Below are 25,931 nucleotides of genomic sequence, written 5' to 3'. Positions count from 1 at the left end.
CGAGAGTTAATTCCCATGCGGCGCTGATGCTGAGTGTGCACTGAAACATCCTGGGAGCAGCTATTCCTGACCCAACTCCGGGTCTGCACACTGACAGGAGGAACATGCCAGACAGGCATGCGTCTGCCAGGAATCGCAGCAATGAGAACGTGCATATGTACACAGTGTGTGTGTGCGCGACACATCCTGTGAGGCTAATACTTCAGAGCAAGGTTTCTCTTGGACCCAAACTTCTTCAGAGTCCTTCACCAGCAGAGCAGATGGCAGACTAAACGGCGAGAGACATTGTGAAGCTATTTTTGAGATGCAAGAAGAGGCAGCAATGAGTGCCTGTAAGCATCCCCTCTTCTTCCTCTCCCCCGTCACTTCAGCCATTCTGTAACCATAGAGACCGCTGGTGGCTGAGCAGAGGTTTCTCTCTGGCAGACGTGTTGGTATCAAATGAGGTGGCTGGATGGAAGCATGCACACAAAAGCACAAAGCTCCATTTGGAGACCACCCCCCTGATTTTCCTGTGTGAAAGCTCTGTACCTCAGGAGCACATGACAGCACATGAAAGCCAGTCACATTGATGCTTGTCAGCGAACGAAGCTGTAATGGCTTTATAAATTATTATTTTAGGACTTATTAAAACACCGGTGCAGAAACTGTGAGCTGTGAAAAAGAGCAACGAGGGTGGGGAGGAAGTAAAGAAAAAATATTAGCGTACAAGCAGCACCCTGCACATTTATTGGTGGCCCAGGCAGATATGGAAAACATCACAAGCAGAACCCTGCTCTAAATGTTTACATATTGTCTGGTAACAAAGAAAACCCTCAGCTTGGCGAGGGATGAAGATCTCCAGAAGAATGCAGATTAAAAAAAAATAAAAAATCCCAACAAAGTTTCAACATCAGACCCAGAGATGAACAAGTCATCCTCGGGTTATCTGAGCCACTTCTACCAAAAGAAACCCCCACATTTCCTGCTATGCAGGCCCTTCTTGAGATTACCCAGACCCTGACAATAAAACTCTTGCTATTGGAAAATGCGTGTTTGGAGCCATCCTGTTGATTTAGTTAATATGTCTGGTAAGAAATTTAGGTTTTAAATTTTCAAACCACAAATGTTCAGCTGATAGACCAAGATTAAAGTAATTATTTTATGGCACTGATACAATATTAAGACTCATTTGTTCTTATCATTGAAGAACAGTGTTTTGATTAAACTTTCACAATACGAACTGATGTCCAGTTTTCTGTCAAATCAGGAAATGAATTAGTGTTAAACTTTTGAATGTTTTCAGAAACGTTGAAATAAGATGCTTAGTCACTTCAGTGCTGGTTTTTTGTGTGTTTTATTATTGAACCTTTTTTTCTGAATCTCCACACCACCGATTTCATCACCAACTTATTTCTGCTAAATTAAAACATAATTTTGATGTTTGATCAGTTGAACCTAAAGTATCAAATCCCTGTTATTTTATGGGTTTAACCTTACTTACTCCCTCGGATGTTTTTCCATGTTAGTTTTACTTAAACGTTTAGTCAGTCTCAGAAGTTTCCTAACATAATAAGACAGGTAAGATCTCGACACAGCAGGTTGCACATCGAAACACAGCAGTGATACATTCAGTCAACTTTATTTACTTGTCTTGCCTCTTTTGTGCAGCTTGGCTCTGTAGCTCCCCCCTCCACCCTGTGTAGCCTTCCAGCAGAGCATTTCTCGATCAGTGACTCATTACAAGGGGGGGAAAAAAAAAAAAGAGAGAAAAGCTTTCGACATTAACAGTCCCCAATAACACCGACATCGGCGGTAAAACGAGCTCCAGGCTGCTGAAGTGCAGTTTTTGAGATGGCACAGAGCAACAGGAGAAACGAGTGGAGGAGAGTGATTAAAAGTTAATTGTGATTGTTCACTTTGATTAAAAAAAATCTTCAGGTCTGTGAATGTTAGATTGCATGGAAGCTCAGACAGTTTCCCCATCTCTCTCTTTCTCTCTCCATGAGAAATACCTGCAGCATTAGCCATCTGTATAACATTGTGCACACAATGCTTTATAAGGAAGCCAAGTGGTTGGGCACATTGGAGGTGGTGCTTGGTGTGCTTTCAGAACACAGATGGATGAAAACAGGACTTAGGCAAAAATGAGCAAAGGAAAAACAATAACTACTCTTTGGCAAATGCAAATAGAGCACTTTTGGCTGAATAACACTGAAAAAGGATGAAGGATTTGGATGCGTGCAGTACAAAGAGTTGAGAAGTTTCAGACTGACTAAGAGCTAAAGATAAAAACTATCCAGCTTCCCCTAAAGGTTCCCCGCACATTACTAGACTACCAACCTATTAGATTTATATTTCCACAGATCTCTGGACACTTCATCTTTTTCTCTGCTGAGATTTCACGTGCCGGCGTAAAACTCACACCTACACCGCAGCGCCGGAACTCTTATTCTTCAATAAATATGCGCCACATCCTCTCCAAGTCATAAAAACACACGTTGCTGAAAGCAAACTGCCGAGGCATGAACACAGGAGACACAGGAGTAAAGTGCTAAATAGCCAGAGATTGGCACAAAATTAAATATTTTGATTTCTGTCAAGAGTCATGATGCAGTTTCTATCATGCACAGCCCAAACTGGCAGAACAACAGGATCAGCGTCACTTCTTGAAAACTTTTGTGCGCCATCACCTTTTCATTTCCACAGATGTTTACTCTCCCGCTTTCAGCTGGGGGAGGCTGAAGTCTTTCACATTTCGGCTGCTTGCCAGAGTAAAAAAAAAAAAAAGAAGAAAAAACCAAGGCTAACGGATGACGTGCAGATATCTGAGGTCCGAGTACAGAAGGTTAACCAGCAGGGCCAGGAGGCGGGGTCCATCTTTGACACAATGCCCTGGGTATCGGATGAACTGGATTGCCTTATTTAAAGCCTCCTGTAGCTCAGCGTACTGCTTATTGCTGGACATGCTCTCCAACATCCCCAACATCTGCATCCACCCAGGGGACAAAACAGGAAGTCCAAATTATGTTTAAGAAATTATTGCAGAATGGCATGAAAAAAAAAGCATTTATTGTGCATACCTGTTGTGCTTTTGGAGAAAGCTGTAAATCTGTGGTGGGTTGGAGTCTCAGCTCGGTCTCTGACGGCACCTGGATGGAGAGGAACGCTGCCAGGCTGCGGACCACCACCCTGAATCTAAACAGAGATTAATCACTTATCGACGGTGTCTCAACAGGATTTCTGCACCTTTCCAAAAGCTAAATTTAAGGCTTTTTAAGACTGCTAAATCAAATCAAATCAAATCAAACTTTATTTGTATAGCACATTTCAGCAGCAAAGCATTTCAAAGTGCTTCACATCAAATCAAACACAAAAACACAATGCAACATAGAATCAACAATAAAAACACAACATCAAGTCAGATTCCGTCAATAAATTTGCAATTGATTACGTTTCAAATACAATCCTAAACAAGTGGGTTTTCAGTTGAGATTTAAAGGAAGTCAGTGTTTCAGCTGTTTTACAGTTTTCTGGAAGTTTGTTCCAGATTTTTGGTGCATAGATGCTAAATGCTGCTTCTCCTCGTTTGGTTCTGGGGACGCAGAGCAGACCAGAACCAGAAGACCTACCCACAAGAATGAAGTGAAAATGGCTTAAATTGAGTTATTTAAGCCATTTAAAAATAAATTTATGCCAAAAAAGTCACATTTTGAGAACAATCTCAGAAATATTTGAGAAGAAAAGTGGATTTTTTTTCAGTTTGAAATGTCAAAACTTTTCAAGCAAATTTTTCACTTTTCATACTCAGAAATGTTTTGGCAGAAATTTACTTTTTTTTTTCTATCTACTATGGCCCAGATGTGCCGACTTATTTAAGACTGAAACTGACTCGATTATCAAAGCCAGTTAAATGTGACTTTGTGAATTTACTTTGGGGGAATTATCTGTATTATGTATTAACAGATTTAATCTGCTTAAAAATAATATACAAATTTAAGCTTTACCTAATTATAATTGTAGATCTAGTATTCAATACTATTTAGTAACCCCTTTAAAGGCCTAAGATGACTACAATAACTACTATTTATAAACTTTATAGAAACCCTTCTAACCAGCACAGACTCTAGGGAGTTTTAATCCATTAATACAATAGATGGAAGCTCACTTATTAGAAACAGGAGACCTCTTCCCAAGGCCTATGGCTCCCAGCAGCCCAGAGTTCAGCCTTTCCTCTCCCAGCTGTAGCAGCCTGGTCTGCAGCCGCACCAGCCCCATGATGACCCCTGGCCCCTCAGTGTTTCCCGCCTGCGGCTGCAGCTGCTCCACTGACAGGTTCAGGGCTTTGTGCCACCAAAGGAACAGCTTAGCTTCATCGCCCGGACCGCTGGAGACAGACAAGAACCTCCAGATGAATGTCTCCAACAGGCTGCAGGATGCAGAGAACTTAAACTTAATTAGGGTCAAACCTGGGGAAGACCTGTGTGGTCCATGTGCTAATGAGAGCCAGGATCCTCCTCTGATTGGCTGCTGTGTATTCGCTATTGAGGCGTTGCAAGATGAAGGCGTAGAGCGTCAGGAAGCTGCCTCCTGATTGGCTCTCGGAGAGGAAGTCGTCCATTGTGAGCTCAGGCACCTGCAGTGATGCCAGCACAGGGCCCCAGCCAACAGACTCTTCCTCAGCTTCAACCAACACGACAAACAGGAAGTTCAGAAATTAGAATGACTTGGGGGAAAAAAAAAAAAAAAGGTTTATTTGATGTGTTTTAACCCCTAGCAAAAGGAATTTTAACACCAATATCCACATAATTCTGAACTGGAAGGCGGATTACTTTTTAATGATTTCTTTCCAAATGTAGATATTTACCAGCTTTCATAAGTGAAATTTCAGGTTTTTGCCCATTCTTACAAAAGAAAGTCGAGCTTATTCAGATTTAACAAAGTTTCTGTGAACGGGTGATGTCCAAGCTATGGCGCAAATCCTCAGTTGGATTAAAGTCTGGACTTTGACTGGGCCATTACAACACATGACTATGGTTTAAGCCAAACCATCCCATTCTGATAATTATTTCTCCCATAATTATTCTGTCTGAACACAAGGTGGTGGTCCACCATGTGTTCAGGTGTCACCTGTGTCACAGTCATGTGTCACATGATGTCATGTGTCACATGTCATGTGTCACGTAGTCGTTACGACACATGACTATGCTTTTAGCCAAACCATCCCAGTGTAGCTCTGGCTGCATATTTAGGGCTTTTCTCTGACTAGTATGTGAAGCTCTGTCCCAGTTTCACATGTTGCAGCTCTGAACACGTTTTTTCCCATAATTATTCTGTATGTAGCCTTTCTGTCTGTTCGAAACAAATCCTTCAATTCAATGTGGGGACGATGTGTTCAGGGCCAGGGTGCAGGGTTAGCATTTTCCATGTAGACACTTTGTTCTCGTCTGACCCGAGCACCTTCTCCAACAAGTTTTATTCTATTTTCTCAATTTCACAATTATGGCTCTGTTTGAGTCACAAACACAAAATACTCAGAAAAAAAAAAAAAAATCTTCATAGAACTTTGTGCTTACAATGTGCAAAAGTTAAAGCAGAACTGAATAAATGTACAATAAGTAAACCAACTCTTGCTCACCATTGTTAAAGTACGCTGTGATGCAGGCCTCCATGATGCGCGTCATGTGTCGCACCGATGCCAGACACTGGGAGCAGGCTGTGAGTAAAGGAAGGATCGGACAGCCCCTCCCCTTCCTGTCCAGCCAGGTAATGACGTGGGCAGCCAGCGCCTCGCCTGTTGAGACCCCGACTCCGTTGAGCAAAGTCAAGGCGTCGCTGAAAAGACCACAGAACGCCATGTGCCTCTGCTCCAAGCCCACGTCTGCAGAGGGAAGAACGAGAGGAAAGATGAACCCGGGACAATGAGAATCATAGAGGTGATAGATGATGTCACTAAGAGACTGTTGAGGAGAGGTGGACAGCACACCTGGTGGGTTGAACGTTACAACGCTTTCCAGAAGCGTCTCTAGCTGAGCCTCCAAGCTGCCGAGGTTGATCCCACCTCCTTGCTCCAGGGTCACCAGTGACTTCACAGACCAGGAGACGTAGCCTCCGGCCTTCAGGGTTTCCTCCTGACAGCACAAACAGGAGGTCAGGTTTTCTCTGGCTTCAGCTGAAATTATTCAGTGACAAAATATGTTTTCACAGAAACACATTTATTTATTTATTCATTTAAGTCACTTTCTTTTTTACTAAAAGGTGAAATAAGATGCAAAACATAAAACATTTTCTACATTCACAGTAAGTCAGTTGTTTTATGAATGCATTTTTTTTTTTTTTTTTTTGCTGATTCTACCTTATATTAGCAGCATGCTACAAGACAAAAAATCAGAGCGTTGCATCAGCTGGTTTCCAAAAATAGTTAGGAACAAGGATTTGCTGTTGCAGCTATAAGATGTGTTTCTTTCATGTGTGTAAATCAGGGCTGGAAAAGAAATCTGGATTGCTAAAGTCTAAATTTAATGTGGGTGATGCAAGACTCCAGCTGAAACAGAAGATGTGCCAGTCTGGGGCAAGAGCCATGCAATAATAAAATATTAATGACTTTTTATACTTATAGCGGTAAACCCTTTTCCTTTTCCTGGTTTTGTTGAGTCCTTATACTTCTTCCCTCTTCGAGAATGGATAATACATCTATAAATATCCTAATTTCCTCAAAATATAAAAATTATCAAACTTCTATCAACATACTACGCTTGTTTATTGAAGGATTAAGACCAAAATGAATCAGATTAACAGGCTTTCTTGAATTGCACTGAGTAATCAGATTATTACTCAATTTCTTTGAAAAATTAGATTAAATTAAGAAAATTTTAATGTATTTGAACACAGGGAGGGAATTATTTTTAAGGACTGCTTTAATATTTTCTATACTTTTCCAAGCTTGGAAAATGAAAAAAAAAAAAAAGTAAAATTGTGATTTTGTTTGTTAGGAAATAAAGAGCCTCATTTTGTCGGACCTGGTGTGGAGTTTCACTGGGATGTGGATGGAGCCCCGCAGCACCACGAAGTAACTTCAGGAGCAGCTGGGGGGCAGAATCACCACTGAGAAGCAGAGATGGAGGATAGTGGGTGCCTACATATCCCAGAATGCCCTGGTATGAAGACAAGTCCAGTTGGTACCAAGGCAGAGATGTGGACTGAACCAGAAGGCTGAGCAGAGGGGAGTCCTGGAGGGAAACATGAACTCAGTAAACGGTGACACCATCTTGATGTCTACAACATCTGGACTCACCTGTTTAGTGAGGAGCTGCTCCTCTTTGGCCAGAAACACCAACATGTATAACAGATAGACCAACATGGTGTGCGAATCCTTCTGCGTAGCCACGGATGACAGAGCCGGATATGATGTGGAGCTGGGAGGCGCTTCTAAGTGGTCGCTCAAAACACTGACCCAGTTCACTTCGCACATCAGCTCACCCATGAACAGGAAGCAGCTCTTGGGACTTCCTCTCTCCACCTGGAGGCATAAAGTTCAATGAAAGTCTGCTCTGTCAAAACACACCGAGAAACATGCAAGAAGTGGAGTTTTAGTGGAGTCTATTTACACAGAGACACTGACAAATTTGTTACAATAATGAGTAAAACATCTGCAAAAAAAAGGGGGAGGGAGGGGTCCAAAGTTGTTTCTTTCAACAAAATCACTTTAAAAAGCTATGTCTTTAAAATAAGCTTAGCGGTTTTATTTCAGTAATCTATAACAATAAAGAGTGAGATCTTGGGGTCGAGTCTCCAAATCATCCATTATATGTCTTCCATATACAGTTTTGAGTTAATAACGACAGGAAAGAAAAACTTTTCTGTCCTACTGTCACAAACGGAAACATGCAGCTTGATTATCTCTGATGCCACATTACCTGGAAATGTGAGCTTTGGTCTGAAGAGACTGAAACTGGTGCAAAGTTTAGAATAAAGTATTTTGAATAAATTTAAAGTTAGATTAGGTGCTGAATATTAAGGCATTTATATTAAGTATTTACATATCTGTTTAAGAACCTTCACCTCAATATACTTCCTTGTCTTCTTGGTTTATTTTAAAGGGAAGAGAAAATACTAATTGGATGAGAAGGAAGTGAAAGTAAATACAATAATGATTTGAGAAACCTCAGGTAAGAAAGAATATGATCTATTTGAGCTATTGTAAAAAATGGCATAAGTTAAATGTAAACAAAGTAAATACTTTATATAACTATTGAAATTGGTAGATAATGTGATTTATTTCCCAATTATTAAACTGCTACAGATGTGTCTGGATTATAGACACCTGTGAATTTTACAAGATAATTTCCTTTCTTTTGTTTAGCAGCAGAGCAGAGATGGTCCATTTTAGGATTTTAGGGCTCCAAGAGTCAGATTAACAAGCCGGGGTCAGTCTGTGTCTCACATTGAATAAATGCTCCATGAGCTGAGAGTCAGGATGCAGGTGCCTCCAGGGCAGGATGCGGAGGTGTGTGTGGTACAGGTACAGCAGGTACTCAGGCGTGCGGGGGGAGGTGCAGCTCTCACAGTACTGCATCAAACACAGCCACAGAGCCCCTCTCTGTCCAGGCAGCAGGCGATCTGAAAAACAAACGAGCAAAAAAAAAAAACAAAAACACATGGGATCAGATTAGGGAGAAGAAAGATGTTTGGATTTATTCTCCCAGTAGTGGAAAAACTCACCTCTGAATTTGTGATGAAGTGTGTCGGTGAGCTGGACGTACAGACCGACCAGACATCCGGCTGCGACTGCGTCCGTCTCCAGCCAGGGGTAGCACTTCCCATTACTGGAATACAATCATGTTTATCTTGGGATTTTCCCTTTAGATCGACTTTTCAGCTTTAATTTTGTACATTTTGGTCATTTGTGATGTCGTGTGTAGCTCATTTTGTTTGTCCAGGTTCTATTTCTTTACAGGTTCTTGAATCCGTTTAGGAGGAATCAGTAAATCTTGCTGCGAATTTCTGTTTGCTGAAAAGAGGTTTCCTTCCTCGCATGTTTTATTGCATTCTCAGAAACTTTAGAAATAAACACTTTTTTCTTTTAGACCTGAAAAGAGCAGCCTCAAATAAAAAGAGGGAAAAGAGATATTTTAATATGTGATGATATGAAAAAGCTTAGAACCAGGAGATCTACTTACCTCATACTCCCACTGAATGTTTTATATATAAAATATTTGTAAAACAACAGATTATTGACTAGATAAAACAGCAAAGAAACAAGAATAGGGTTGTAAAATGTTAATGTTTTGCCATTTCTGGAGTCTGTTCTGGTTCACACAAAGCTCTGATCTTCGTACAGGCAGAAAAGATCAGATGCTGTAATGCACTTACCCTCCATCAGCAGTGTCCAGAGGAAAGATCCACGGCGTAAACAAGTTCGCCAGCTTACTGTGCAAATCCTGCAGAGCTGTGGGAGGAATGACACATTTTCTTTCATAATGACAGAAAAACACGAGGATCTGCACAGAACTAGAAGGTCAATCACTCCCAGCTTTCTCCTCTCTGACATGCAGTAGTTTGTATTTTTACCTTTCATTACTTTGTTGCTGCCTACTGGCTCTCTGGTGCAGCTGCTGACCTGTGTGTTGATGAGGCAACCAATCAGATGTTCCCAGAAGGTAACGACATCACTGATGTAGGGAACCCAGGCGGAGTAGAGGCCAAAGCTGCGGAGGTCGGCCTTACTGAGGCGACTCCGCAGGAAGTAGTCACTCAGCCAGTTCACGGTCTCCTCCACCTGATGGCAATCAGATAAATAAAATTGCGGATTATTCCGAAAGCATTCAGTCATCTACAAAATAGTTTTCAACAATAAAAAAAAAAGTTAAGTTCAAATTAAAAAACCACCAGCAGGGATTACCTGCTGAGGAGAGAGACTTATGGGGGATCGGTAAGGGGAAGATGTGGCGCCGACTGCGGAGGTGATCGACGGTTCAGGTTTGTTCTTAGAGCTGCGGGTTGGAGGCAAGCAGCCCAGAACTCGCAGGGTCACTTTCCAGCACTCTGGACTCAGCAGCTGGTCTGCAGAACCTGATGAGATCATAAAAGGATTTAAGTAAAGAAACGACACAGCAGACATCCATACGCAGGACATGCCTGCAGGATCAAGGCTGCAGACATTCTATTCATCTTCGCGACGTTCTCCAAATCCCTGAAGATTAGAGTCTGACTCCTTAGAATGATTCGGCCTACATCTTGTTTATTTATCAGTCTAATCTTCTGCTGCTAAAAATATGAGTAGGAGGCACAATTTCAGGGGGATAAATGTGGTTTTCTGCCTGGGCTGCAGGAAGAGTAATGGCTTGGTAATGTCAAACATTACAAACAAGAAATGGATACAGGTAGTCTGACATAAACTGACATTTTCATGCATTTTCAGACTCGCTTTTATTCTAATGTACATACAGAGACATGCACTTTAAAAGGTCTTTAAAAAAACACTTTGCATTCTTTTCCTTCCACTTATTACAAATAAATCAAAATGGTGTGCTTGTTTGTAATAAATAAACTCCAGTAAAATATATTAAAGTTTGCGGCTTTAAGTCTAAAAACTAAAATAAGTATTTATGCTTTTGCAAATCCCTGGAAAAACTAACAAATTACCTATTGGAAACATTAACTATGTCATTAAGTGAACAACTGCACTATGCTTTATACATGAAGCAAAGATTTAATTTACGAGAATATGAAAAAATAGCTACATATAACTAAACTAAACCAAGCATTTATCAGTGTTTAATCTAAACTTACTGGTCATTAGCAGGCGAAGGCAGTCGCTGTAATGGTCGGGAAAATGGTGGCGTAAAAGCACGGTCCAGTGTTTGGTGAAGAGGTGAAAAGGCATGAGGAGTTCTGACTCGGGGTCTCGGCCGCAGACACACAGAGCTCCGTGGACCAGCTCCAGCAAACGGGTTCTCTCCGAAAACACGGGATGAGCCTCATTCAGCCACTGGGAGAGATCGAACTGCAGGAGAAAACAGACAAGCTGCAGGGTCACATGTATGTCTGTAGCGGATTTGTCATGTTTTATTTTTTTTCAAGGGAGAGCAAACCTTAGTGAGCAGCATGAAAATGATGTCAGCAGTGTCGAGGTGAAGGGACGTCACCACGTCTTGGTAGAGGAAGACAAACTGATCCGGAGCTGCGTTCGGAGTGAAGAAAGGGGAAAGGAGAGGACAAAGGAGCCGGTGCTCCAGGATGGTGTTCAGGACACGACCGCACTCTTTTGGATTGCCCTGGATGAAAACCTGGACAGCAGAATCACAACTATCAATTTAAACTCATGGGAAAGTCTAACTACTGAAAGAAAAAAAGTGAACAGAATAATTCTCAGTTCAGTCCTTGTATTCTCCAAACAGCATGCTAACAATCGAAACCTTAACAAATAACCCACTTAGGGTTAACAAACTCTTAGTGTACGGATGATCTGATCTTGGATAGACTTGCTGGTTTCAGTGAATGTGTGTGCGTGTGTGTGTGAGTGTGAGTGTCCAGTTCCCACCTGTCCGAGTATCTCCACACACGAGGAGAGATACTGGCGTGTTGGGGGGTGTCGCAGGGTGTCCTCACACACAAAGGAGACCACCTGGTAAAAGGCGGACACACCGACTTGCTGCACCGCCGGAGATTTCTGAGCTTTATAAATATTCACCAGAGCTCTGAGAGAAGAAGTTAGAACAGGTGTTTTAAACTAATGAAGCTCTTCCTTTACATTCAAATGCCCTTACAGTACTGTTGATGTTGTGTGAAGTAGGAGGGTGTATTTCTACTGACGTGATGAAGTTCTCGGTGTGAACTGCAGCTTGGGCGAGGCTCTGAGGTGGAGGAGCCATAGCATCAGTCTGCAGCTTCTTGACGTCTCTGCGCAGAGATGTTATCTGGTTGTGGACCGCCTCCTGTCTCTGGACTCGCTCACACTACACAGATACACACACTTCAGAGGGTCGTTTTACAAAACGATCCGCTAACGGGATTTTTTTCTCACGCAGCGACGGGTCGTACCGTGACTGTGATGTTTGCGGCTCCCTGACACGGCTGGCCTCCCTTCCCTTTGCACTCCAGAGCCATGCTAACTTGCTCTGGTCGGTTCTTGAAGAGCAAAGGGAGGTTCTCCAAAAGCTCCTGCTCCATTGCCACCTGCTGTGCTTCGCGTGCAACCGCAATCCTAAAAGCAAATTGAAATATTTTGAAAACAAAAAAGAAATCTTTGGGGGATTTTTTTTAAAACAAATCGCAAGTAAGTGCAACAATATGCTTGACTGTTTTTGACATATACCTGGCCTGGTCCTGCAGAACGCCGAGGTCCTGCTGTAAAAGTCTGGCAGCGGCTTTCGAGTCAGTGAGGCAGGAGGGGGGAACCTCGGCCACGGGAGCCTGGAGCTGCTGGAGATCAGGAGCTGGAAGTGGAACCGGGTGCTTCTCCAGGTTGGACATGATGCGCTCTCGGGCTGAATCCACAGATACACAGAAATACTCTAAGAATGTTTTAGTACACGCTTATTCACATGTTCATAGTTTACATTTGACAAACGACTGAAGGGACGGATGGATGGATGGACAAACGAAAAAAAAAAAGGATTATTTGGATTCATTTACGAACGGATCATACATGGATACAACACAACATGGATATTTCCAGCACAGATATCTTAGTTTTGTCTTATTTCAAGTAGACTACTTATAAGTAACTTATCAGCAAATAATCTGAGATGGCTTTAAGTCAATAATTCATTAATACAGATGAAAAAGTACTAGTTCCGCTGGCAGATTATTTCACTTATGACTAGTATTTTTTCATCAACGTAAAAGAATTATTGACTTTAAACAAGCTCAGATTATTTGCTGAAAAGTTATTCTTATTTCAGGTTAACTAAGATATTTGCACTAGAAAATAGACCAGAAACACTAAATTGTGTTTTGCAGTATATTTTAAAATTCTAAGACATAATTGTTTTGTCCACCAGACTGTTATCACTACATGCCTACTGATGCAGATCTTTATCATTTTGATGGGCTCAGATTGATACCATTGCTCAGGCCGGTGTAGCCAGCGAAGCCCGGGTTCTGGGTCTGCAGGAAGGTCGGCTCACTCTGCACCTTCTCCCACAGAGACAAAACCTCCTGCTTATCATACTGCAGACGCTCCTGGTCCACGTACTCCAGCCACAGCTCCTAGAGAAAAAAAACAGTCAGTTCAGCTGAAAAACAATGACCCATTACAGGTTAATAAGAAAGTCACTGACCTGCTGCTGCTGCATGACCTGAGCCAGTCTGTGAGGCTCGTACTCTGGTGACAGACAGGGAAGGTAAACCTCCTGCTTCTGCAGTGTCTCGTCATCCAGCCACAGAGCGAAGACGCCAAACAGCCTGCGGGAAAACCATCAGCAGATTCACCAGAGAACAGCAGCTTTAAAACGACAGCAGCTGAACTCGCTGTCAGGAACTCACCGGACCAGTTCTGAGTGGAGCTGGGGAGAGGTGAGGTAGAGCGGCGTGGGGCTCAAGGGGCTTTCGTCCTCCTGGCTCTCTGATGAGGGGGTGTGTGGTGGGGGCACCCTGAGCGCCTGGCTGGCTGTGTGGTGGAAATCTGACACCTCTTGTAACCTCTGCCTCAGATCTTTTAGCAAAGCAGCCTGAGAAGAAGTCTGGAAGAACCTCCTACCGATGCAACCCCCGGCAGCCAGCCTGGTGGGAAACCAGGAAACAGAAGCGTTTGTTTTTCTCATTTTTTTTTCTTATTGCACTTTTTTTTTTTTATTAGAAAATTTATCTTACCCGTACTCTGGTCCAGGCTGTCTGAGATAGAGCTGCAGGAACTTCTGCCAGATGAGGGGAAGGAGGGGGTGGTCCGGTGGCGTGGCCAAGGCCTGGGAGGCCCAGCGGTACAATTGAAGCCGCTGCAGAGACGGGGCTACAGGCAACTTCAGCTTCTGCTGCGCCTTCTGGCTCAGACACAGAAACGGTCTGGTCACGTACCACAGCTGTATAAAGCTAAATTACTAGCACAGTACTTATTTCCAATAAGTTAATGTTTTGTTTCTGAGGAGACAAACTTTCACACAACTCCTGGTACTTTTATAAAAATGAATTGGGCACGCAATTGAATTGAGCCCATAACTAGTCATAGATATGGGCTCAATTATATACATGCAGTCCAACTAATACTTGGCTGAATCTCAATTAGCAAGCTGTTGAGAAACCAAAAATCTTTCTGTTCATCATTAGCATTATTCAGGCTGGATATCTGACCAGATTCACCTTTAAAAAAATGGCATAATTCATTTAAAATGTTTGGGTTTTTCTGGTATGGACCAACATTTTAAACATATCTGAAACATTTTCTATACAGCTAATGTCTACATCAACACAGAAAGTTCATTTTTAAACCGGAACATTTCAGTGTGCACCTACCTTTAAGGCCTGATCCGGGGAGATGCTGGGCTCGGACAGCAGCTCATTCTCAATGCAGCGTCTTAGCTGAGATTCTTCCTCAAACATGGCCTCCGTGTTCAGGACGAGCCAAGCAAACCAAACCTGCGGCGAACCGCAGCGCGGTCAGAACCGGGACAAACACCGTTCACAGCACCTGTGTGGATTGTAGCTTTGCGAATCTGTACCTCTCCGCTCAGGGACTGGCCCTCGATGAAGGATGGCGTGGCATTTCCAGCAATCCAGCCAACCAGAGAGGAGAGCAGACCCCGATCTCCGTGGTAACCCAAAGCATTCTACGTAAACAGAGAATATTCAGAGATTGATGGTGCAGTTATTTAGGGTCCCTCACCACCACTGCGGCGAAGGCAGTTTACAGAGCTGCATTTATCTCCAACTATTAGCCTCACAAGAATCCCTCAATAATGTAAACACTGCAGATACCTTATGCTGCTGGTACAGGAGCTTCTGCACACATTCCTCCTGGTGGTGAATAAAGGCAGCACAGCAGATCTGATCCATGAGGAACAGAACCGTTTTGTCACGATACCACAGATTCTGCTGGATCAAGATTCCCACCCAAAACTCCAAAACGGCAGCGGCTCCGACACGACCGGGCCGGGAGCTCTCCGTCACATGACTCTGACAAAAAAAAAAAACGTTTTCAGATTTTAGAGATAAAAGATCTTCTGTTTTTCTTCTGAAATATCATTACAGGTTTTCAAAAGAGCCGGTGGGGAAAATAAAACCATGAAACATAAAGTCTTTTTCAATCTCAGCGTTCTTTCATTTAGTGCTGGTATAAGACATTGCTACCATCTATCCATAAACAGTGCCAATAATTCACTCTGTTTATACTCAGTTCTCAGTTTGAAAAAAAAAAAATTGTTCAAACGTATCAATAAAACCTGAAATGTGTGTACATTTCTGCTCAGAACTAAAAATTTCACTTTAAATTGTTTGAATTTACCTTTCAGATCTCACTTTTTCATTTCCTGACAACTTCGAATCTGTTGTGTTCTCGTTAAAAAAAAGCCATAATGATGTACCTGAATGACGCTGTTCAGCAGACGGACGTTGTCCCCGTAGTTGGTGCCTGTGAGCAGCGGCGCCACCCGGTGTGTGACCTGCTGCGTCACACCTTGAGGACACACGCTGTCGTACTGCAAGAAAAGCTGGATGCAGCTGACAAAGCTGGCAGAAGACGACAGTTCCAGGAAAACATGTTAGTTTGGGGGAAGATGCAGCTGTAGTCTCCACATGGTGTGTCACAAATCTGCCTGACTTACTGAGAGTTGTTCAGGAGGTAAAAGCTCAGAGGGTAGGTGGGGGGCAGGATGTTATCCAACAGATGCACAGCAGCTCTCAGGTAGCGGGACTGAATCAGATTTTTTAGCAACTCAACTCCATCGGTGCAAAAGTTTTCCAAACTGAAACAATAAAATACACAAATAACATCTAATTCAACTCCTAAAAGTAAATCTCACACTTTCTACGAGCGAGAACAAACCTGTGTCCCACTGTCGTCATAGCGAGGGACAAGTAGCAACCAATAGGGAGGCCAGCTTTTACAGCCCTGAGAACAGAGTGCATGCTGGGAGCATGGGTAAGCTCTGGAGGTGGGTTGGAAGCCAAGGCCGGTACCGTCCAGCCCCCTTTAGGGTTCTGGGCGTTACCATGGAGCTTCAGCCTCAACAACAGCTGCCACGCCCACTGACTAAAGGACGCTTCTGGAGACACACCCAGGCGAAGAACGCTGGCTAGATAAGACACCTACAGGTGGAAAAAAAAGAGACGTTTTTGAAAGTAAGAAATGAATTCAGTGCTAAAGCTGTTTGCAAAAAAAAAACAAAAAACATCAGCAAGTCACCTGTTTGATTCCCTCGGATATGAGCCCACTGTATGGTTTGTCTGTAAGATATTTCTGATAGGCTTCTGCCACCAGCAGAGCCACCTCACTGTGGAGGACGGAAGCCAACGCCAAAGAGCCGTCCTGTAAAATAAATTAAAAAAAACAAACATTGTAGACATTTATGAACTTCCAACATGTTTAGAAACAATTCCGCGCACATGTGACCACCTGAGTGTAACCCCAGTTCAGACCCTCCAGGATGACACAAGCCAGTCTGTTCTCCACTGCAGACAGCGGGTTCTGGAGCAGCCAGGCTCCAATCACAGATATCTCCTCTCTCTGCGGCTTCCACAGACTCAGGGGGAGCTCTTTGCACAAGTACAAAGCCATCTGAAACGCACAAAACAGAACCTAGCGTAAACAGCCGAGAATGTATTATGTTTTTACTCATTTAAAACAATTATGTCATAATCATTTAACGGACTAACCATTCCCACAGACTGGATGGTGTCTCTCAGTCTCTCCAGGAGCACAGAGATGATATGGGGATGGGCTGTTGCTATGGCAGCCAGCAGCTCCCTCCCCACCTTAGAGTAAGTTTCTCTGGTCGACAAACTAACATAAGACACCTGAGGAATACCAAGAAAAGGTAAGCTAAAGGAGATTATTTTTGTTCGGTGTTAAATGAGAAGAGATAGTCATTAACCAGTTATGCAGTACAAATAGTCACTGGAATATGATTAATTGTACTCTATGCAAGTAGAAGAACAGATGAGATGCTCTCTGTTTATGAACAATATAAATAAATTTCATTTTAAGCTGGTATTATCGCAGATGTTACAGCTGGGAAAAAAAGTTAATATATAACAAAAATATCTGTTTTTCCCCCTTCCATTCAGTTTTTACGGTGTCTTTTAAGGGTTGTCATAAGATTTATACGTTTTATAACGTTGTAATTACAAACTTTGATGTATTGTATTCAGATTTTATGATAAAACAACACAAAGTAGTGCATATTTGTGATGTGGTATCCAGATTGTGACAAGAATATGCATTCAGTCCCAACACTGATAACATCCAGCAACATCAAGTCACTTAGTGAGTAAATAGAGTCAGCTTGTGTGCAATCTGATCTCAGTATAAACACAGCTGCTCTATGAATGCTTCAGAGGTTTGTTAGAAAACACTAATGAACAAACAGCATCATGAAGACCACAGAACATAGCATTGCATAGCATCCATCATCTGAAGGTGGAAAGAGTAAACAGCCGCAAACCTACAAAGATATAAAAGGTCAGATAAAGTACGAGAGTGTTAAAAACAGAAGCATCTGAAAAGCCCATGATAACTTTGGAGGAGCTGCAGGGATCCACAGCTCAGGTGGGATACTAGGTTGACAATCATTATTTGTGTGCTGGATATATCTTGCAAGAAGAAAGCCATTGTTGAAGTAAAGTTATAGCATAATGTGGGAATGCTTTTTTATATAGCTGATCACAGTTATTGGGATGATGAATAGTTATAAATATCCACTATTTGAGGGTCATCCTTAGAGAAAGCCTGTTTTCCAACAGGTGTGAATGGAGATATTAGAAACTTGCACTTTTAATTGAAGCAGAAATACAAAATGCATTTGCACTACTTTTTGCTGGTCTATCATTCTCATAAAATATACTGACATGTGGTAGTAAATTGACAAATGGGGATAAGTTTAAAGAGTACAAATACTTTTGAAAAGCACTGTATGTATTTACATCTGTACATGAAAAATCTAAAAATTTTTCCCTTCTGAATGGATTTTTAGTTGCTTAACTAACTTATGTTTTTCGTTTAATTATGAATTTCCTTCTCATACCTGGTAAATCAGCAGAGTTATGGTTGTGATGAACATGGGGTCAAAGTGCTGAGTGGGCGTCGCCATGTGTGCCAGTGCAGTGAGGAGGGAAATGCCGTCAGAACTGTTCACTTCACACAACCACCCTTCAAATTTCTCCTGGTGCTTCAAGTCTGGAGCACACACAAAAACATTACATTGATAACTCAGACTGACACAGATAACATCCATTTTTTTTAAGTCCTACGGCAGAAGAAATGCAAAATGCATCAAGGTGTGGATGTGCAGAAGAATTAATCAGTACAAAGTGTCTGTTATTTGAAGGTGTTGGGGTGTGGAGAGGTCACATATCGAACGAACTGTGTACATAAAAATACCTCTGAGAGCCTGAATGCAGGATTGTGTGTCTCCAACAGTGCTGAGAGTTTCTAGTCCTGCTGTCTCTGCACACTGCATGACATAAAGGACCTTCCAAAGCATAGAGCTGGACAATGTCCCGTAGGGCATCTCAGACATGAACAACCAAATGCCCAACCTGAGGAGAGAGGAGAAAGAGAAGAAATAAAAACTAAATAATTGTTTCCAAGATGGGACGGTGGCTTTTCTCACCTTTTGTTTCTGAGAACATGCAAAACAGCTCTGAGGAAGAGGTGATCATATTCCAGCTGCAGTTTTTCCAGAGTTAAGGAGTGAACGTGAGAGCTGGACCCACCGGCATCAGTCACACTCACATACTGGGCCCAGTGGTCACTGACGTAGCACACTGTCATTCTGAGGGACACAAGGGACGTAAAACCTTTCAGTTGTTGTCTTTTCTGAGACCATCAAGCAGAATTTGCTACTCCGGCACTGACCGGATGATGTGTCCTATTCGTTTGACCAGCTGTCTGTAGCGAGCTCTGTTGTAGGTCTGGAGGCCACGGGCGAGAATTTCAACGAGCGAGGAAGCAAAGGCAAAGACACGCATCATCTTCTGACTGGAGCAGGCCTGAGGCTCGTAGACACCTGGAGGCAGAGCGAGGCGTCGCTGAATCAGTGCTCACAGTTCAGGTGAGAACATTAAATAGGCTCATTGTCAAAGCTGAAACCAGCAGTTTACATACACTGAATAAAGAGACGCACACACCTTTTTTCTCACTCTCTGAAGTTAAATCAGACCAAGATTTCTCTTGTTTTAGATTAGTTGAAGTTATCAGAATTAATTAGCTTTGTTAAATACCAGAAAACATTGTGAGAATTTTTTTTAGATATTTATTTGTAACTTTTTTTTTTTACTGAGATGTTTACATACATTTGGTCAGTAACAAGGGTAATTGTCTTTTAAACTACACGACAATCATCTGGGCTTTCCCTCATTGTTTAAAGGGACAGTAATCATTCCGTATGTAAACATCTGGCTTTAAAGACATTAATAGAAAAATCTCTGACATATTCTTTCTCTCAATATTGTGCCTTTTACCAAATAGAAATAATAATTCAGGTAATTACAATTGAACTACAACAAGGAAAGCTTAGTCTGATTTGCTTCACAAAATAAGAAAAAAAGGAGTATGTATCTTTTTATCCAATGTATGTAAACTTTGGGTTTTAACTGTATATACCCACACCTCTCGCATATTTGGAGAAATGCCTTAAAAAGTTGTACTTTGGCCAAAAGCATTTTGTAGCCAAACACAAGCTGCTTTACCACTCCTCCTCTTTTCAAAACAGTTTGAGCCAATTAAATATTGGTTATTTTATTGGCAAAGACGCAACATCTTTCACACGTGTTTGAGGTTGAGGCTTTGCTAAACCAGAAGCTTAAGATTACTTTAATTCATCCAAATAAAATCAGCTAGAGGAGTGTTTGGACCATTTTCCTACTGGAAAATGCAACTCTGTCAAGATTCAACCATCTAGATATTAGGTCACTCTAACTTCAGGAATACAGCTGGTCGAGATATTTACAGCACATGCAGCTGAATTTCATATTTTAAACCATTGAAGCAGAATGCTGTATAAACATTTCATCCTGGACATGGTTAAAATTAACATGACATTTGTACCGATGATACATGGACGTAAAAAAGGGATTATATATGTGTGTCGTAAAAACTCGAGACGGACAGGAGTGTTGAACGTCCTACCCTGTTTGCTCATCCCCAGCATGTGAGAGTAGAGCTGCTGGAAGGGGAACTGGCTCAGCAGGGAGATCAGATCTTCCTCACAGAGCAGGAGCCAGCTGCTCTCTGGATCTTCATCCTGAACAGACAACATTTCTAATTTATTTTTGAAATGTCTGGAGGAGCTTCATCCAACACTTGTTTATTTTCTCATAGAAACAAGAAAGGTACAAGATCCTTACTTTTCTTTAGCATGCTAATAGGTGTGTAAAATATAGAATAAAACCTACATAATTAAAGATCTTACAATGACATTTGGTCCCTGGCCGCGTTTAGTGCTGCAGGAATCATGGTTTAAATTAAAATGGCAGATAGTTAACGAGTCTTTAAATGTGACTCGGTTTGTCGGAATAAATACCAAAACATTTGATTTAAAAGAAAAAGAAAAATCAGAAACAACATTTCTAAATCCCTCTGATGCAACTATTCTTCAAGCATAACCAACCTGTAGATTTAACTGCATCATAACATGTTAAAACTACTCAAATTAAATCGGTGGAAAGAACATTGTTCCCATATATTGATAATACTTTTGCATATTAAGAGAGCTATTCTTTTTAGATATTTTTCAGGCGCAAGGTAGATATTTTTCTTTATTCAAAGTTTATATTTTAAGAGAAGATTAAACGTTACCTCTTCTCCACCTTCATCAACGAGGGTCCAGTTGCCAGACTCGGGCCCTGCAGCTGCTGAGTTCTGACTCTCACAAGGCTTCATGTGACCCAGAAACTCTGCACGGTGCCTGCAAAAAATACAGAGAACCAAATGGGAAGTGAGTAAAATGAGTGTTTTCATAGAAATCAGAAGACACACTCATCACTGTCCACACGCATGTTAAAAAGCTTTCAAATCAGTTCGCATTGAAGTAAAAATAACTTTACACAGAAAGAAGAATGTTATTAAGTTTATGCTTGAACTAACCTCAAGAAATCTTACAGGAGAATTGCGAGAAGATGGTTGTGCAAAATATAATTGTCAGGGTGTCAATAACTGTGACCACAAGGATTTTGTTAAAAAACTGTTATTTCTGAGCCTGAAAACCATTTTTATAAGAAAAGTTGAATTTGCCTGGAGTTTTAATGCTAGATTTTTCTACTAAATGTGGATGGCACTGTACATGTAGGTATATTTACCTGGCAGGTGACATTAAGATGGCTAATGCTTGCATAAAATGTTGCACTCCGGAGTTCCCCGAAACCTGAATCTGGTGCAAATACAAATAATTCATGAACACAATTCATGAAAACACGGGTAGGTTAAAAACTGAAAAGCGTGTTTTTGATTTACTTGAAGAAACGGAGCTGCCCACTTTCCCACTCCAGCAGGACAGCAGAGAAGATGACACAGCAGGTAAAGGTGCTCCCCCGATCCTCCAATACGCAGCAGGACAACAACCTGGCAGACAGGTGATCAGACATAACCATGAAGTATATCAAAAACAAATTCATTCAGCTTGAGAAAGTGGTGCAAAAATATGATTACCAGCCTTTCCAGCCACTGATGGATGTCTGTCTGGAACTGTGTGTCATCAAGGACTCTCCGGGTGAAGCTAAACAGGACACTGATGGCCTCTTTCAGAGGCTGGAGAGAACAAGGCTGGGTTTGGCTTCCGGAGCATTCTAAAATAAAATAAAAATAGGAAAACTACTTTGCCTCCTGTTCACATTAGCGGGATATCTGAAGCTATGTATGGAACCATCATGTTGAAGTTACTCTGGGGCGCGAAAGCTTTTAAAAGTCTCACCTTTTAGTAGGCGATACAAATAGGATTCAATCTGCAGGCGTGACAGCAGAGCAGTGTAGGCATGCAGCACCACCTTCTGGTGGAGGAGCTCACTGCAGGCCTCAAAGAGTAGCCGCAGCTCGGCCAGAACAGTCTGACTAAACTCTGCCTGCTGGAAACGATGGTATCCACAAACCTTAGCCTGGTCTGCACACACACCCTGTAGGAATCGATGCATAAAATACATTAAAACAGAGACACATTGTAGGCTTCCTTCACTGGCCCAAAGGCCTCCCACTAATGAAACACCTGAAGTGTGAGCTGTTCGTCTTTGAAGCTCCAGAGACGATTCTGTGTGCTCTTGCAGTCAGACGACTGAGTGTGCAGCTGCGTGTGTGACTGGTTCAGCTGTCGGCGGCAGCGCCAGTAGTTCTGCAGCAGTTCTGTCAGTTCATGGTTCTCCTGATGGGCCAGAGCACAGAACTGGGCAGCGCAAACCTCAACACCTTCCAGCCAGGTGCGCAGCCCTTCGCCTGGCTCCCACACGCTCAGTTGCTCCAATGAAAAGGCCTGTCGAAGAAATGACACAAGGTAGCGACATGGAAAAAATAAGAGGAAGAAAAAGAAATTGGACTATAAGCTATTCCTCTGACTTAAGATATTGGGAACATTTAGGTGATAAGCAATTTACTGTGGCCATTCCTTCAGAAACCTGCCTCCCTTGAATGACACCTTCTCTCATCTTTCCCAGTTTACATCTAAAAGAATTAGGCCTTTGTGCCACATTGTAGATTAGCTAGAGGTGCTACTAATCATTTCATCAGTTTTTCTGTTTGAAACGTGCCAAAAGTGAATCAAATTAATTGCTTGTCACCAGGCCTCTGCTGAGACAAAGGTAGAGTTACAGGAGAGTATCTCTAACATGCTAGAGTTGGAAAACTCTGACATAAATACATTGATAAGGGTACTTCTGGTTGATACAAGGTAAAATTGATAGAAGCATTTAAATTAGAATTTAATGTTATGACCAAATGTAGGTTGTTAAGCTGAAAGAAGTATGAATATCACCTTATGGCCTGTGAAGTTACCTGCATCTCTGGGGCTGTTTTGGGTAATTCTGGGTACAGTTTGCTCCTGGAAAGCTCAGCTACAGCCTTCAGAGGCTGCAAACTCAAGGGAGAGGATTCCTGCTCCGGCAGTGCCAACACTGCAGGTTCCCTTGCACAGTTTTTCACAGCTTTCTCGTAGATCTGCATCACAGAATCCTCCTCCAGTGCTGCAAGAGACGGGTACAGAGCAGGAGCACTTGAGATGGCAAACCGAGTCGTCACAAAAGGTTGATTCCACAACTGCGTGTCTTTTTCAGACTTGTTGGTTTGTGGTGCAGTTTTGAGCTCAGGAACCTGAGCTTCCACCCCCTCATCTTCGCGGTTTGACTCTTTCTGCTGCTCTGTCACTTGTGGCGTCTCTGCTGACAGATTCAGACCTGACAGTAGAGTCTCAGTCGACTCTGATGTATTTTGAGTCTGTGCTGAGGAAGGCTCTTGTTTCTCAGATGGCTCTGCTGCTGTATTGGCGGGCTGGACAGGATCCTTCTGATCCTCTTTGGTCTCATCTGGACAGGGAGGCAAACTCAGAGGGATCTCGGAGAAGCCATCGCAGCCAGCGGATGGAGCTGGGCAGTTTTTGTCCTCATCTGCTTGCTTCTGCTTCTTGCCCAACTGAGAACACAAAAAAAATGTTTTTCCTTGTTAAAAACTCTTCTTGTTCAATAGCTGTGTGCATATTTGTCACATAATGCAAATTACTACTAATTTGAAAGACAAGTTCAAACTTGATCACTGAGTATAATGTGCAGTGTGTTTGGCAACACTTTGACAGGTGTGCATAAGACTGACATAACACCTGTTCGTGAAGATGAAGGAGTCTTCATGAACGGTCACGACTGCTGTCATAAAGCGTCATTTGATAAATAATGACACTTTTAACGCTAAGTTGCATTAAAATTTGGATTAAAAGTCCATTAAAATTGTCAACTTTGCATCAAAAGTGCCATTATTTACCAAATGACACTTTATGAAAAGTCATAAACATTTATGAAGACTTCTTCATCTTCATGACAGTGTCATGTCAGTCTTATGCACACCCTGTCAAATAAATGCTGCCGTGTAGATTTATTTATTAAGCATATTACTCTTTGAATGTAAATTAAATTAATTGAAAGAATCAATAACAACAGAGGTATAAGGTGGGAACACAGTCGTCTCCGTCTGCAGTTCAGTCAGCTTAATATAATTATTGACTGTGAACATGCTGAACAAGATAAAACCTCTGTTCTGAAATCCATACATTTAAGCTTGATTTTACATTTACTACACAGAAAGAGCAATGGTTTCCTGGACATGTTTGTATGGTGAGAGGTGATAAAGATTGAACTACTTGACATTAAATATGTTGGGAGGAGTCACGGTGAACCTTTCTTTAAATTCACCTCAAATCGACAGGTAGATTTCTGAACGTGGACACATTTGGGTACCAACAAGACAATGATCTCAAACACACATCCAACCTGGAGTTGGAGTGGATAAACAGCCTTCCTTTATGTTTATGGAAAGCCCTGACCTCAACTATAAATGAAAATTGTAAAATGTGCTTAGAAGTCCAACCACTTCAAATGATTTCTAAAAAAATAACATAGAAGTTATTAATAGCTAGAAATATCTTGCGAGCTATGTTAAACTTGGGGAATATTTAACCAAAACATAAATGTGTATGTTCCCTTATAAATAAAACACAAGTGTTTTCCAAAACTACTTTTTTTGTTTTGCAAAAATAACCATTCTTTTCCTGAATGTGGATAAACAACATTACTTATCTAAAACTGACAGCTTAATCTAAGCTGTATGACTAATGATAATTGATTTTAAAGATCTTTGTGAAATGACCAAGGCTATTCAGTTTATTCTCAGATAAAGTTTGGCTTCTAAATTGGCAAAAATAGCATTGTACTGTGTTAATCGGATGATGGATGCAAACATGTGTCATTCGTAGTTAGTTAAAGGAACTGTCCCACTAATGATCACAGTAAATGCTTTAGAGATGACAGTGCTGGGTTTGGGGTAATCACCTGAGTTTTTCCGCTGGTTTTCGATTTGTTCTTCTTAGGTCTCACAGCCTCCATTTTTATCGGCCTGATCCCATCAGCTCAAACCACAGACACATACAGTCCTCTGGTTAGCGTCCCGGTGGAGACAACGATCACCAGAGAACAGGTCATCATCTGTTTTCAGAAAAACAGCAAGAAGCAGCAGGAACAGCGAGTCAAGTCCCGTCTGCCAACATAAAAACTGTCCTTTAAAAATGTAAAAAAAGCGACGTATATAGTCCCTGTTGGAAAGATTCTTCAGTCAGACACCCACCTGAATGCCTTATAGGATAAACATTGTATCCACACAATTGTTAGGAAAGCGAAACCAGTGTTTGTTGATGAAACTCCTCTTAGCTAAGCTAGGCTAATCCACATATCCTCGTTCGTAACGATGGATTTATCCTCATTTATGTTTCTCCCGATCCACAATGTGTCATCCCACTACCTTTTCACATTATTAAAATGTCATTTGTGCTAGTCAAATAAAGTGTCATGCGACGGCAGCCCCAGTCTGCTGGTCAGCTGTCATTTGTTTGGTTTTGTCTGTTCCAGGAACTACAAGATCGCAATCTGTAAACACGTGACTACTCCTCCTCTCTACGGCAACCGAGAGCTGCCTAACGTTACCAAACGCAAATGTTGTCCAAGGCGTAAACAGTAGACATACGTACATGGCGACCATATAATATGTAATTATACGCGCATGGAGTACCATGCCTCTCGCTCAATGACCGCTAAATATAAGCACGTACCTGATATGACTT

At 41.9% G+C, this 25,931-nt stretch overlaps 1 protein-coding gene across 3 annotated transcripts; it reads right to left on the bottom strand.

Annotated features, from left to right (window-relative positions):
- Window positions 1–1,605: 1,605 nt before the first annotated feature.
- Window positions 1,606–25,766, bottom strand: epg5 (ectopic P-granules autophagy protein 5 homolog (C. elegans)). Of its 3 annotated transcripts, none has more exons than XM_044110793.1 (46): window positions 25,439–25,766; window positions 25,147–25,351; window positions 23,108–23,740; window positions 22,329–22,589; window positions 22,041–22,239; window positions 21,779–21,915; window positions 21,584–21,691; window positions 21,430–21,500; window positions 20,930–21,038; window positions 20,261–20,375; window positions 18,989–19,139; window positions 18,744–18,905; window positions 18,512–18,669; window positions 18,156–18,307; window positions 16,789–16,929; window positions 16,529–16,690; window positions 16,319–16,441; window positions 15,959–16,221; window positions 15,738–15,878; window positions 15,498–15,642; window positions 14,893–15,090; window positions 14,637–14,744; window positions 14,431–14,553; window positions 13,795–13,961; window positions 13,468–13,704; window positions 13,263–13,386; window positions 13,047–13,191; window positions 12,296–12,467; window positions 12,022–12,184; window positions 11,794–11,936; window positions 11,522–11,678; window positions 11,073–11,267; window positions 10,771–10,984; window positions 9,881–10,050; window positions 9,550–9,757; window positions 9,352–9,427; window positions 8,701–8,804; window positions 8,423–8,598; window positions 7,274–7,498; window positions 6,999–7,208; window positions 5,966–6,110; window positions 5,618–5,860; window positions 4,449–4,662; window positions 4,148–4,366; window positions 3,063–3,177; window positions 1,606–2,968 (listed from the first exon to the last, which is right to left on the bottom strand). In XM_044110793.1, the coding sequence occupies exons 2-46, from the start codon at window positions 25,198–25,200 to the stop codon at window positions 2,786–2,788; spliced, it is 7,719 nt and encodes a 2,572-aa protein (XP_043966728.1). In that variant the 5' UTR covers window positions 25,201–25,351; window positions 25,439–25,766; the 3' UTR covers window positions 1,606–2,785. The 3 variants fall into 3 exon arrangements, with proteins under 3 accessions (XP_043966728.1, XP_043966725.1, XP_043966726.1); XM_044110790.1 differs by having other exon boundaries at window positions 25,147–25,299; XM_044110791.1 differs by having other exon boundaries at window positions 25,147–25,766.
- Window positions 25,767–25,931: the final 165 nt, after the last annotated feature.

This window comes from Gambusia affinis, linkage group LG03, assembly GCF_019740435.1.
Source record: "Gambusia affinis linkage group LG03, SWU_Gaff_1.0, whole genome shotgun sequence".
Classification (NCBI taxonomy): Eukaryota; Metazoa; Chordata; class Actinopteri; order Cyprinodontiformes; family Poeciliidae; genus Gambusia; species Gambusia affinis.
This window is presented reverse-complemented; position numbering and strand designations above follow the sequence as displayed.

Coding starts and splice junctions, on each gene's coding strand:
- epg5 (XM_044110791.1), bottom strand. CDS start 25,200: ATGGAGGCTGTGAGACCTAAGAAGAACAAATCGAAAACCAGCGGAAAA. Junction 18,308..18,511: donor CTGCATTCAGGCTCTCAGAG/GTATTTTTATGT, acceptor TGTGTGCTCCAG/ACTTGAAGCACCAGGAGAAA. Junction 9,428..9,549: donor CAGCAACAAAGTAATGAAAG/GTAAAAATACAA, acceptor TTCCTCCCACAG/CTCTGCAGGATTTGCACAGT.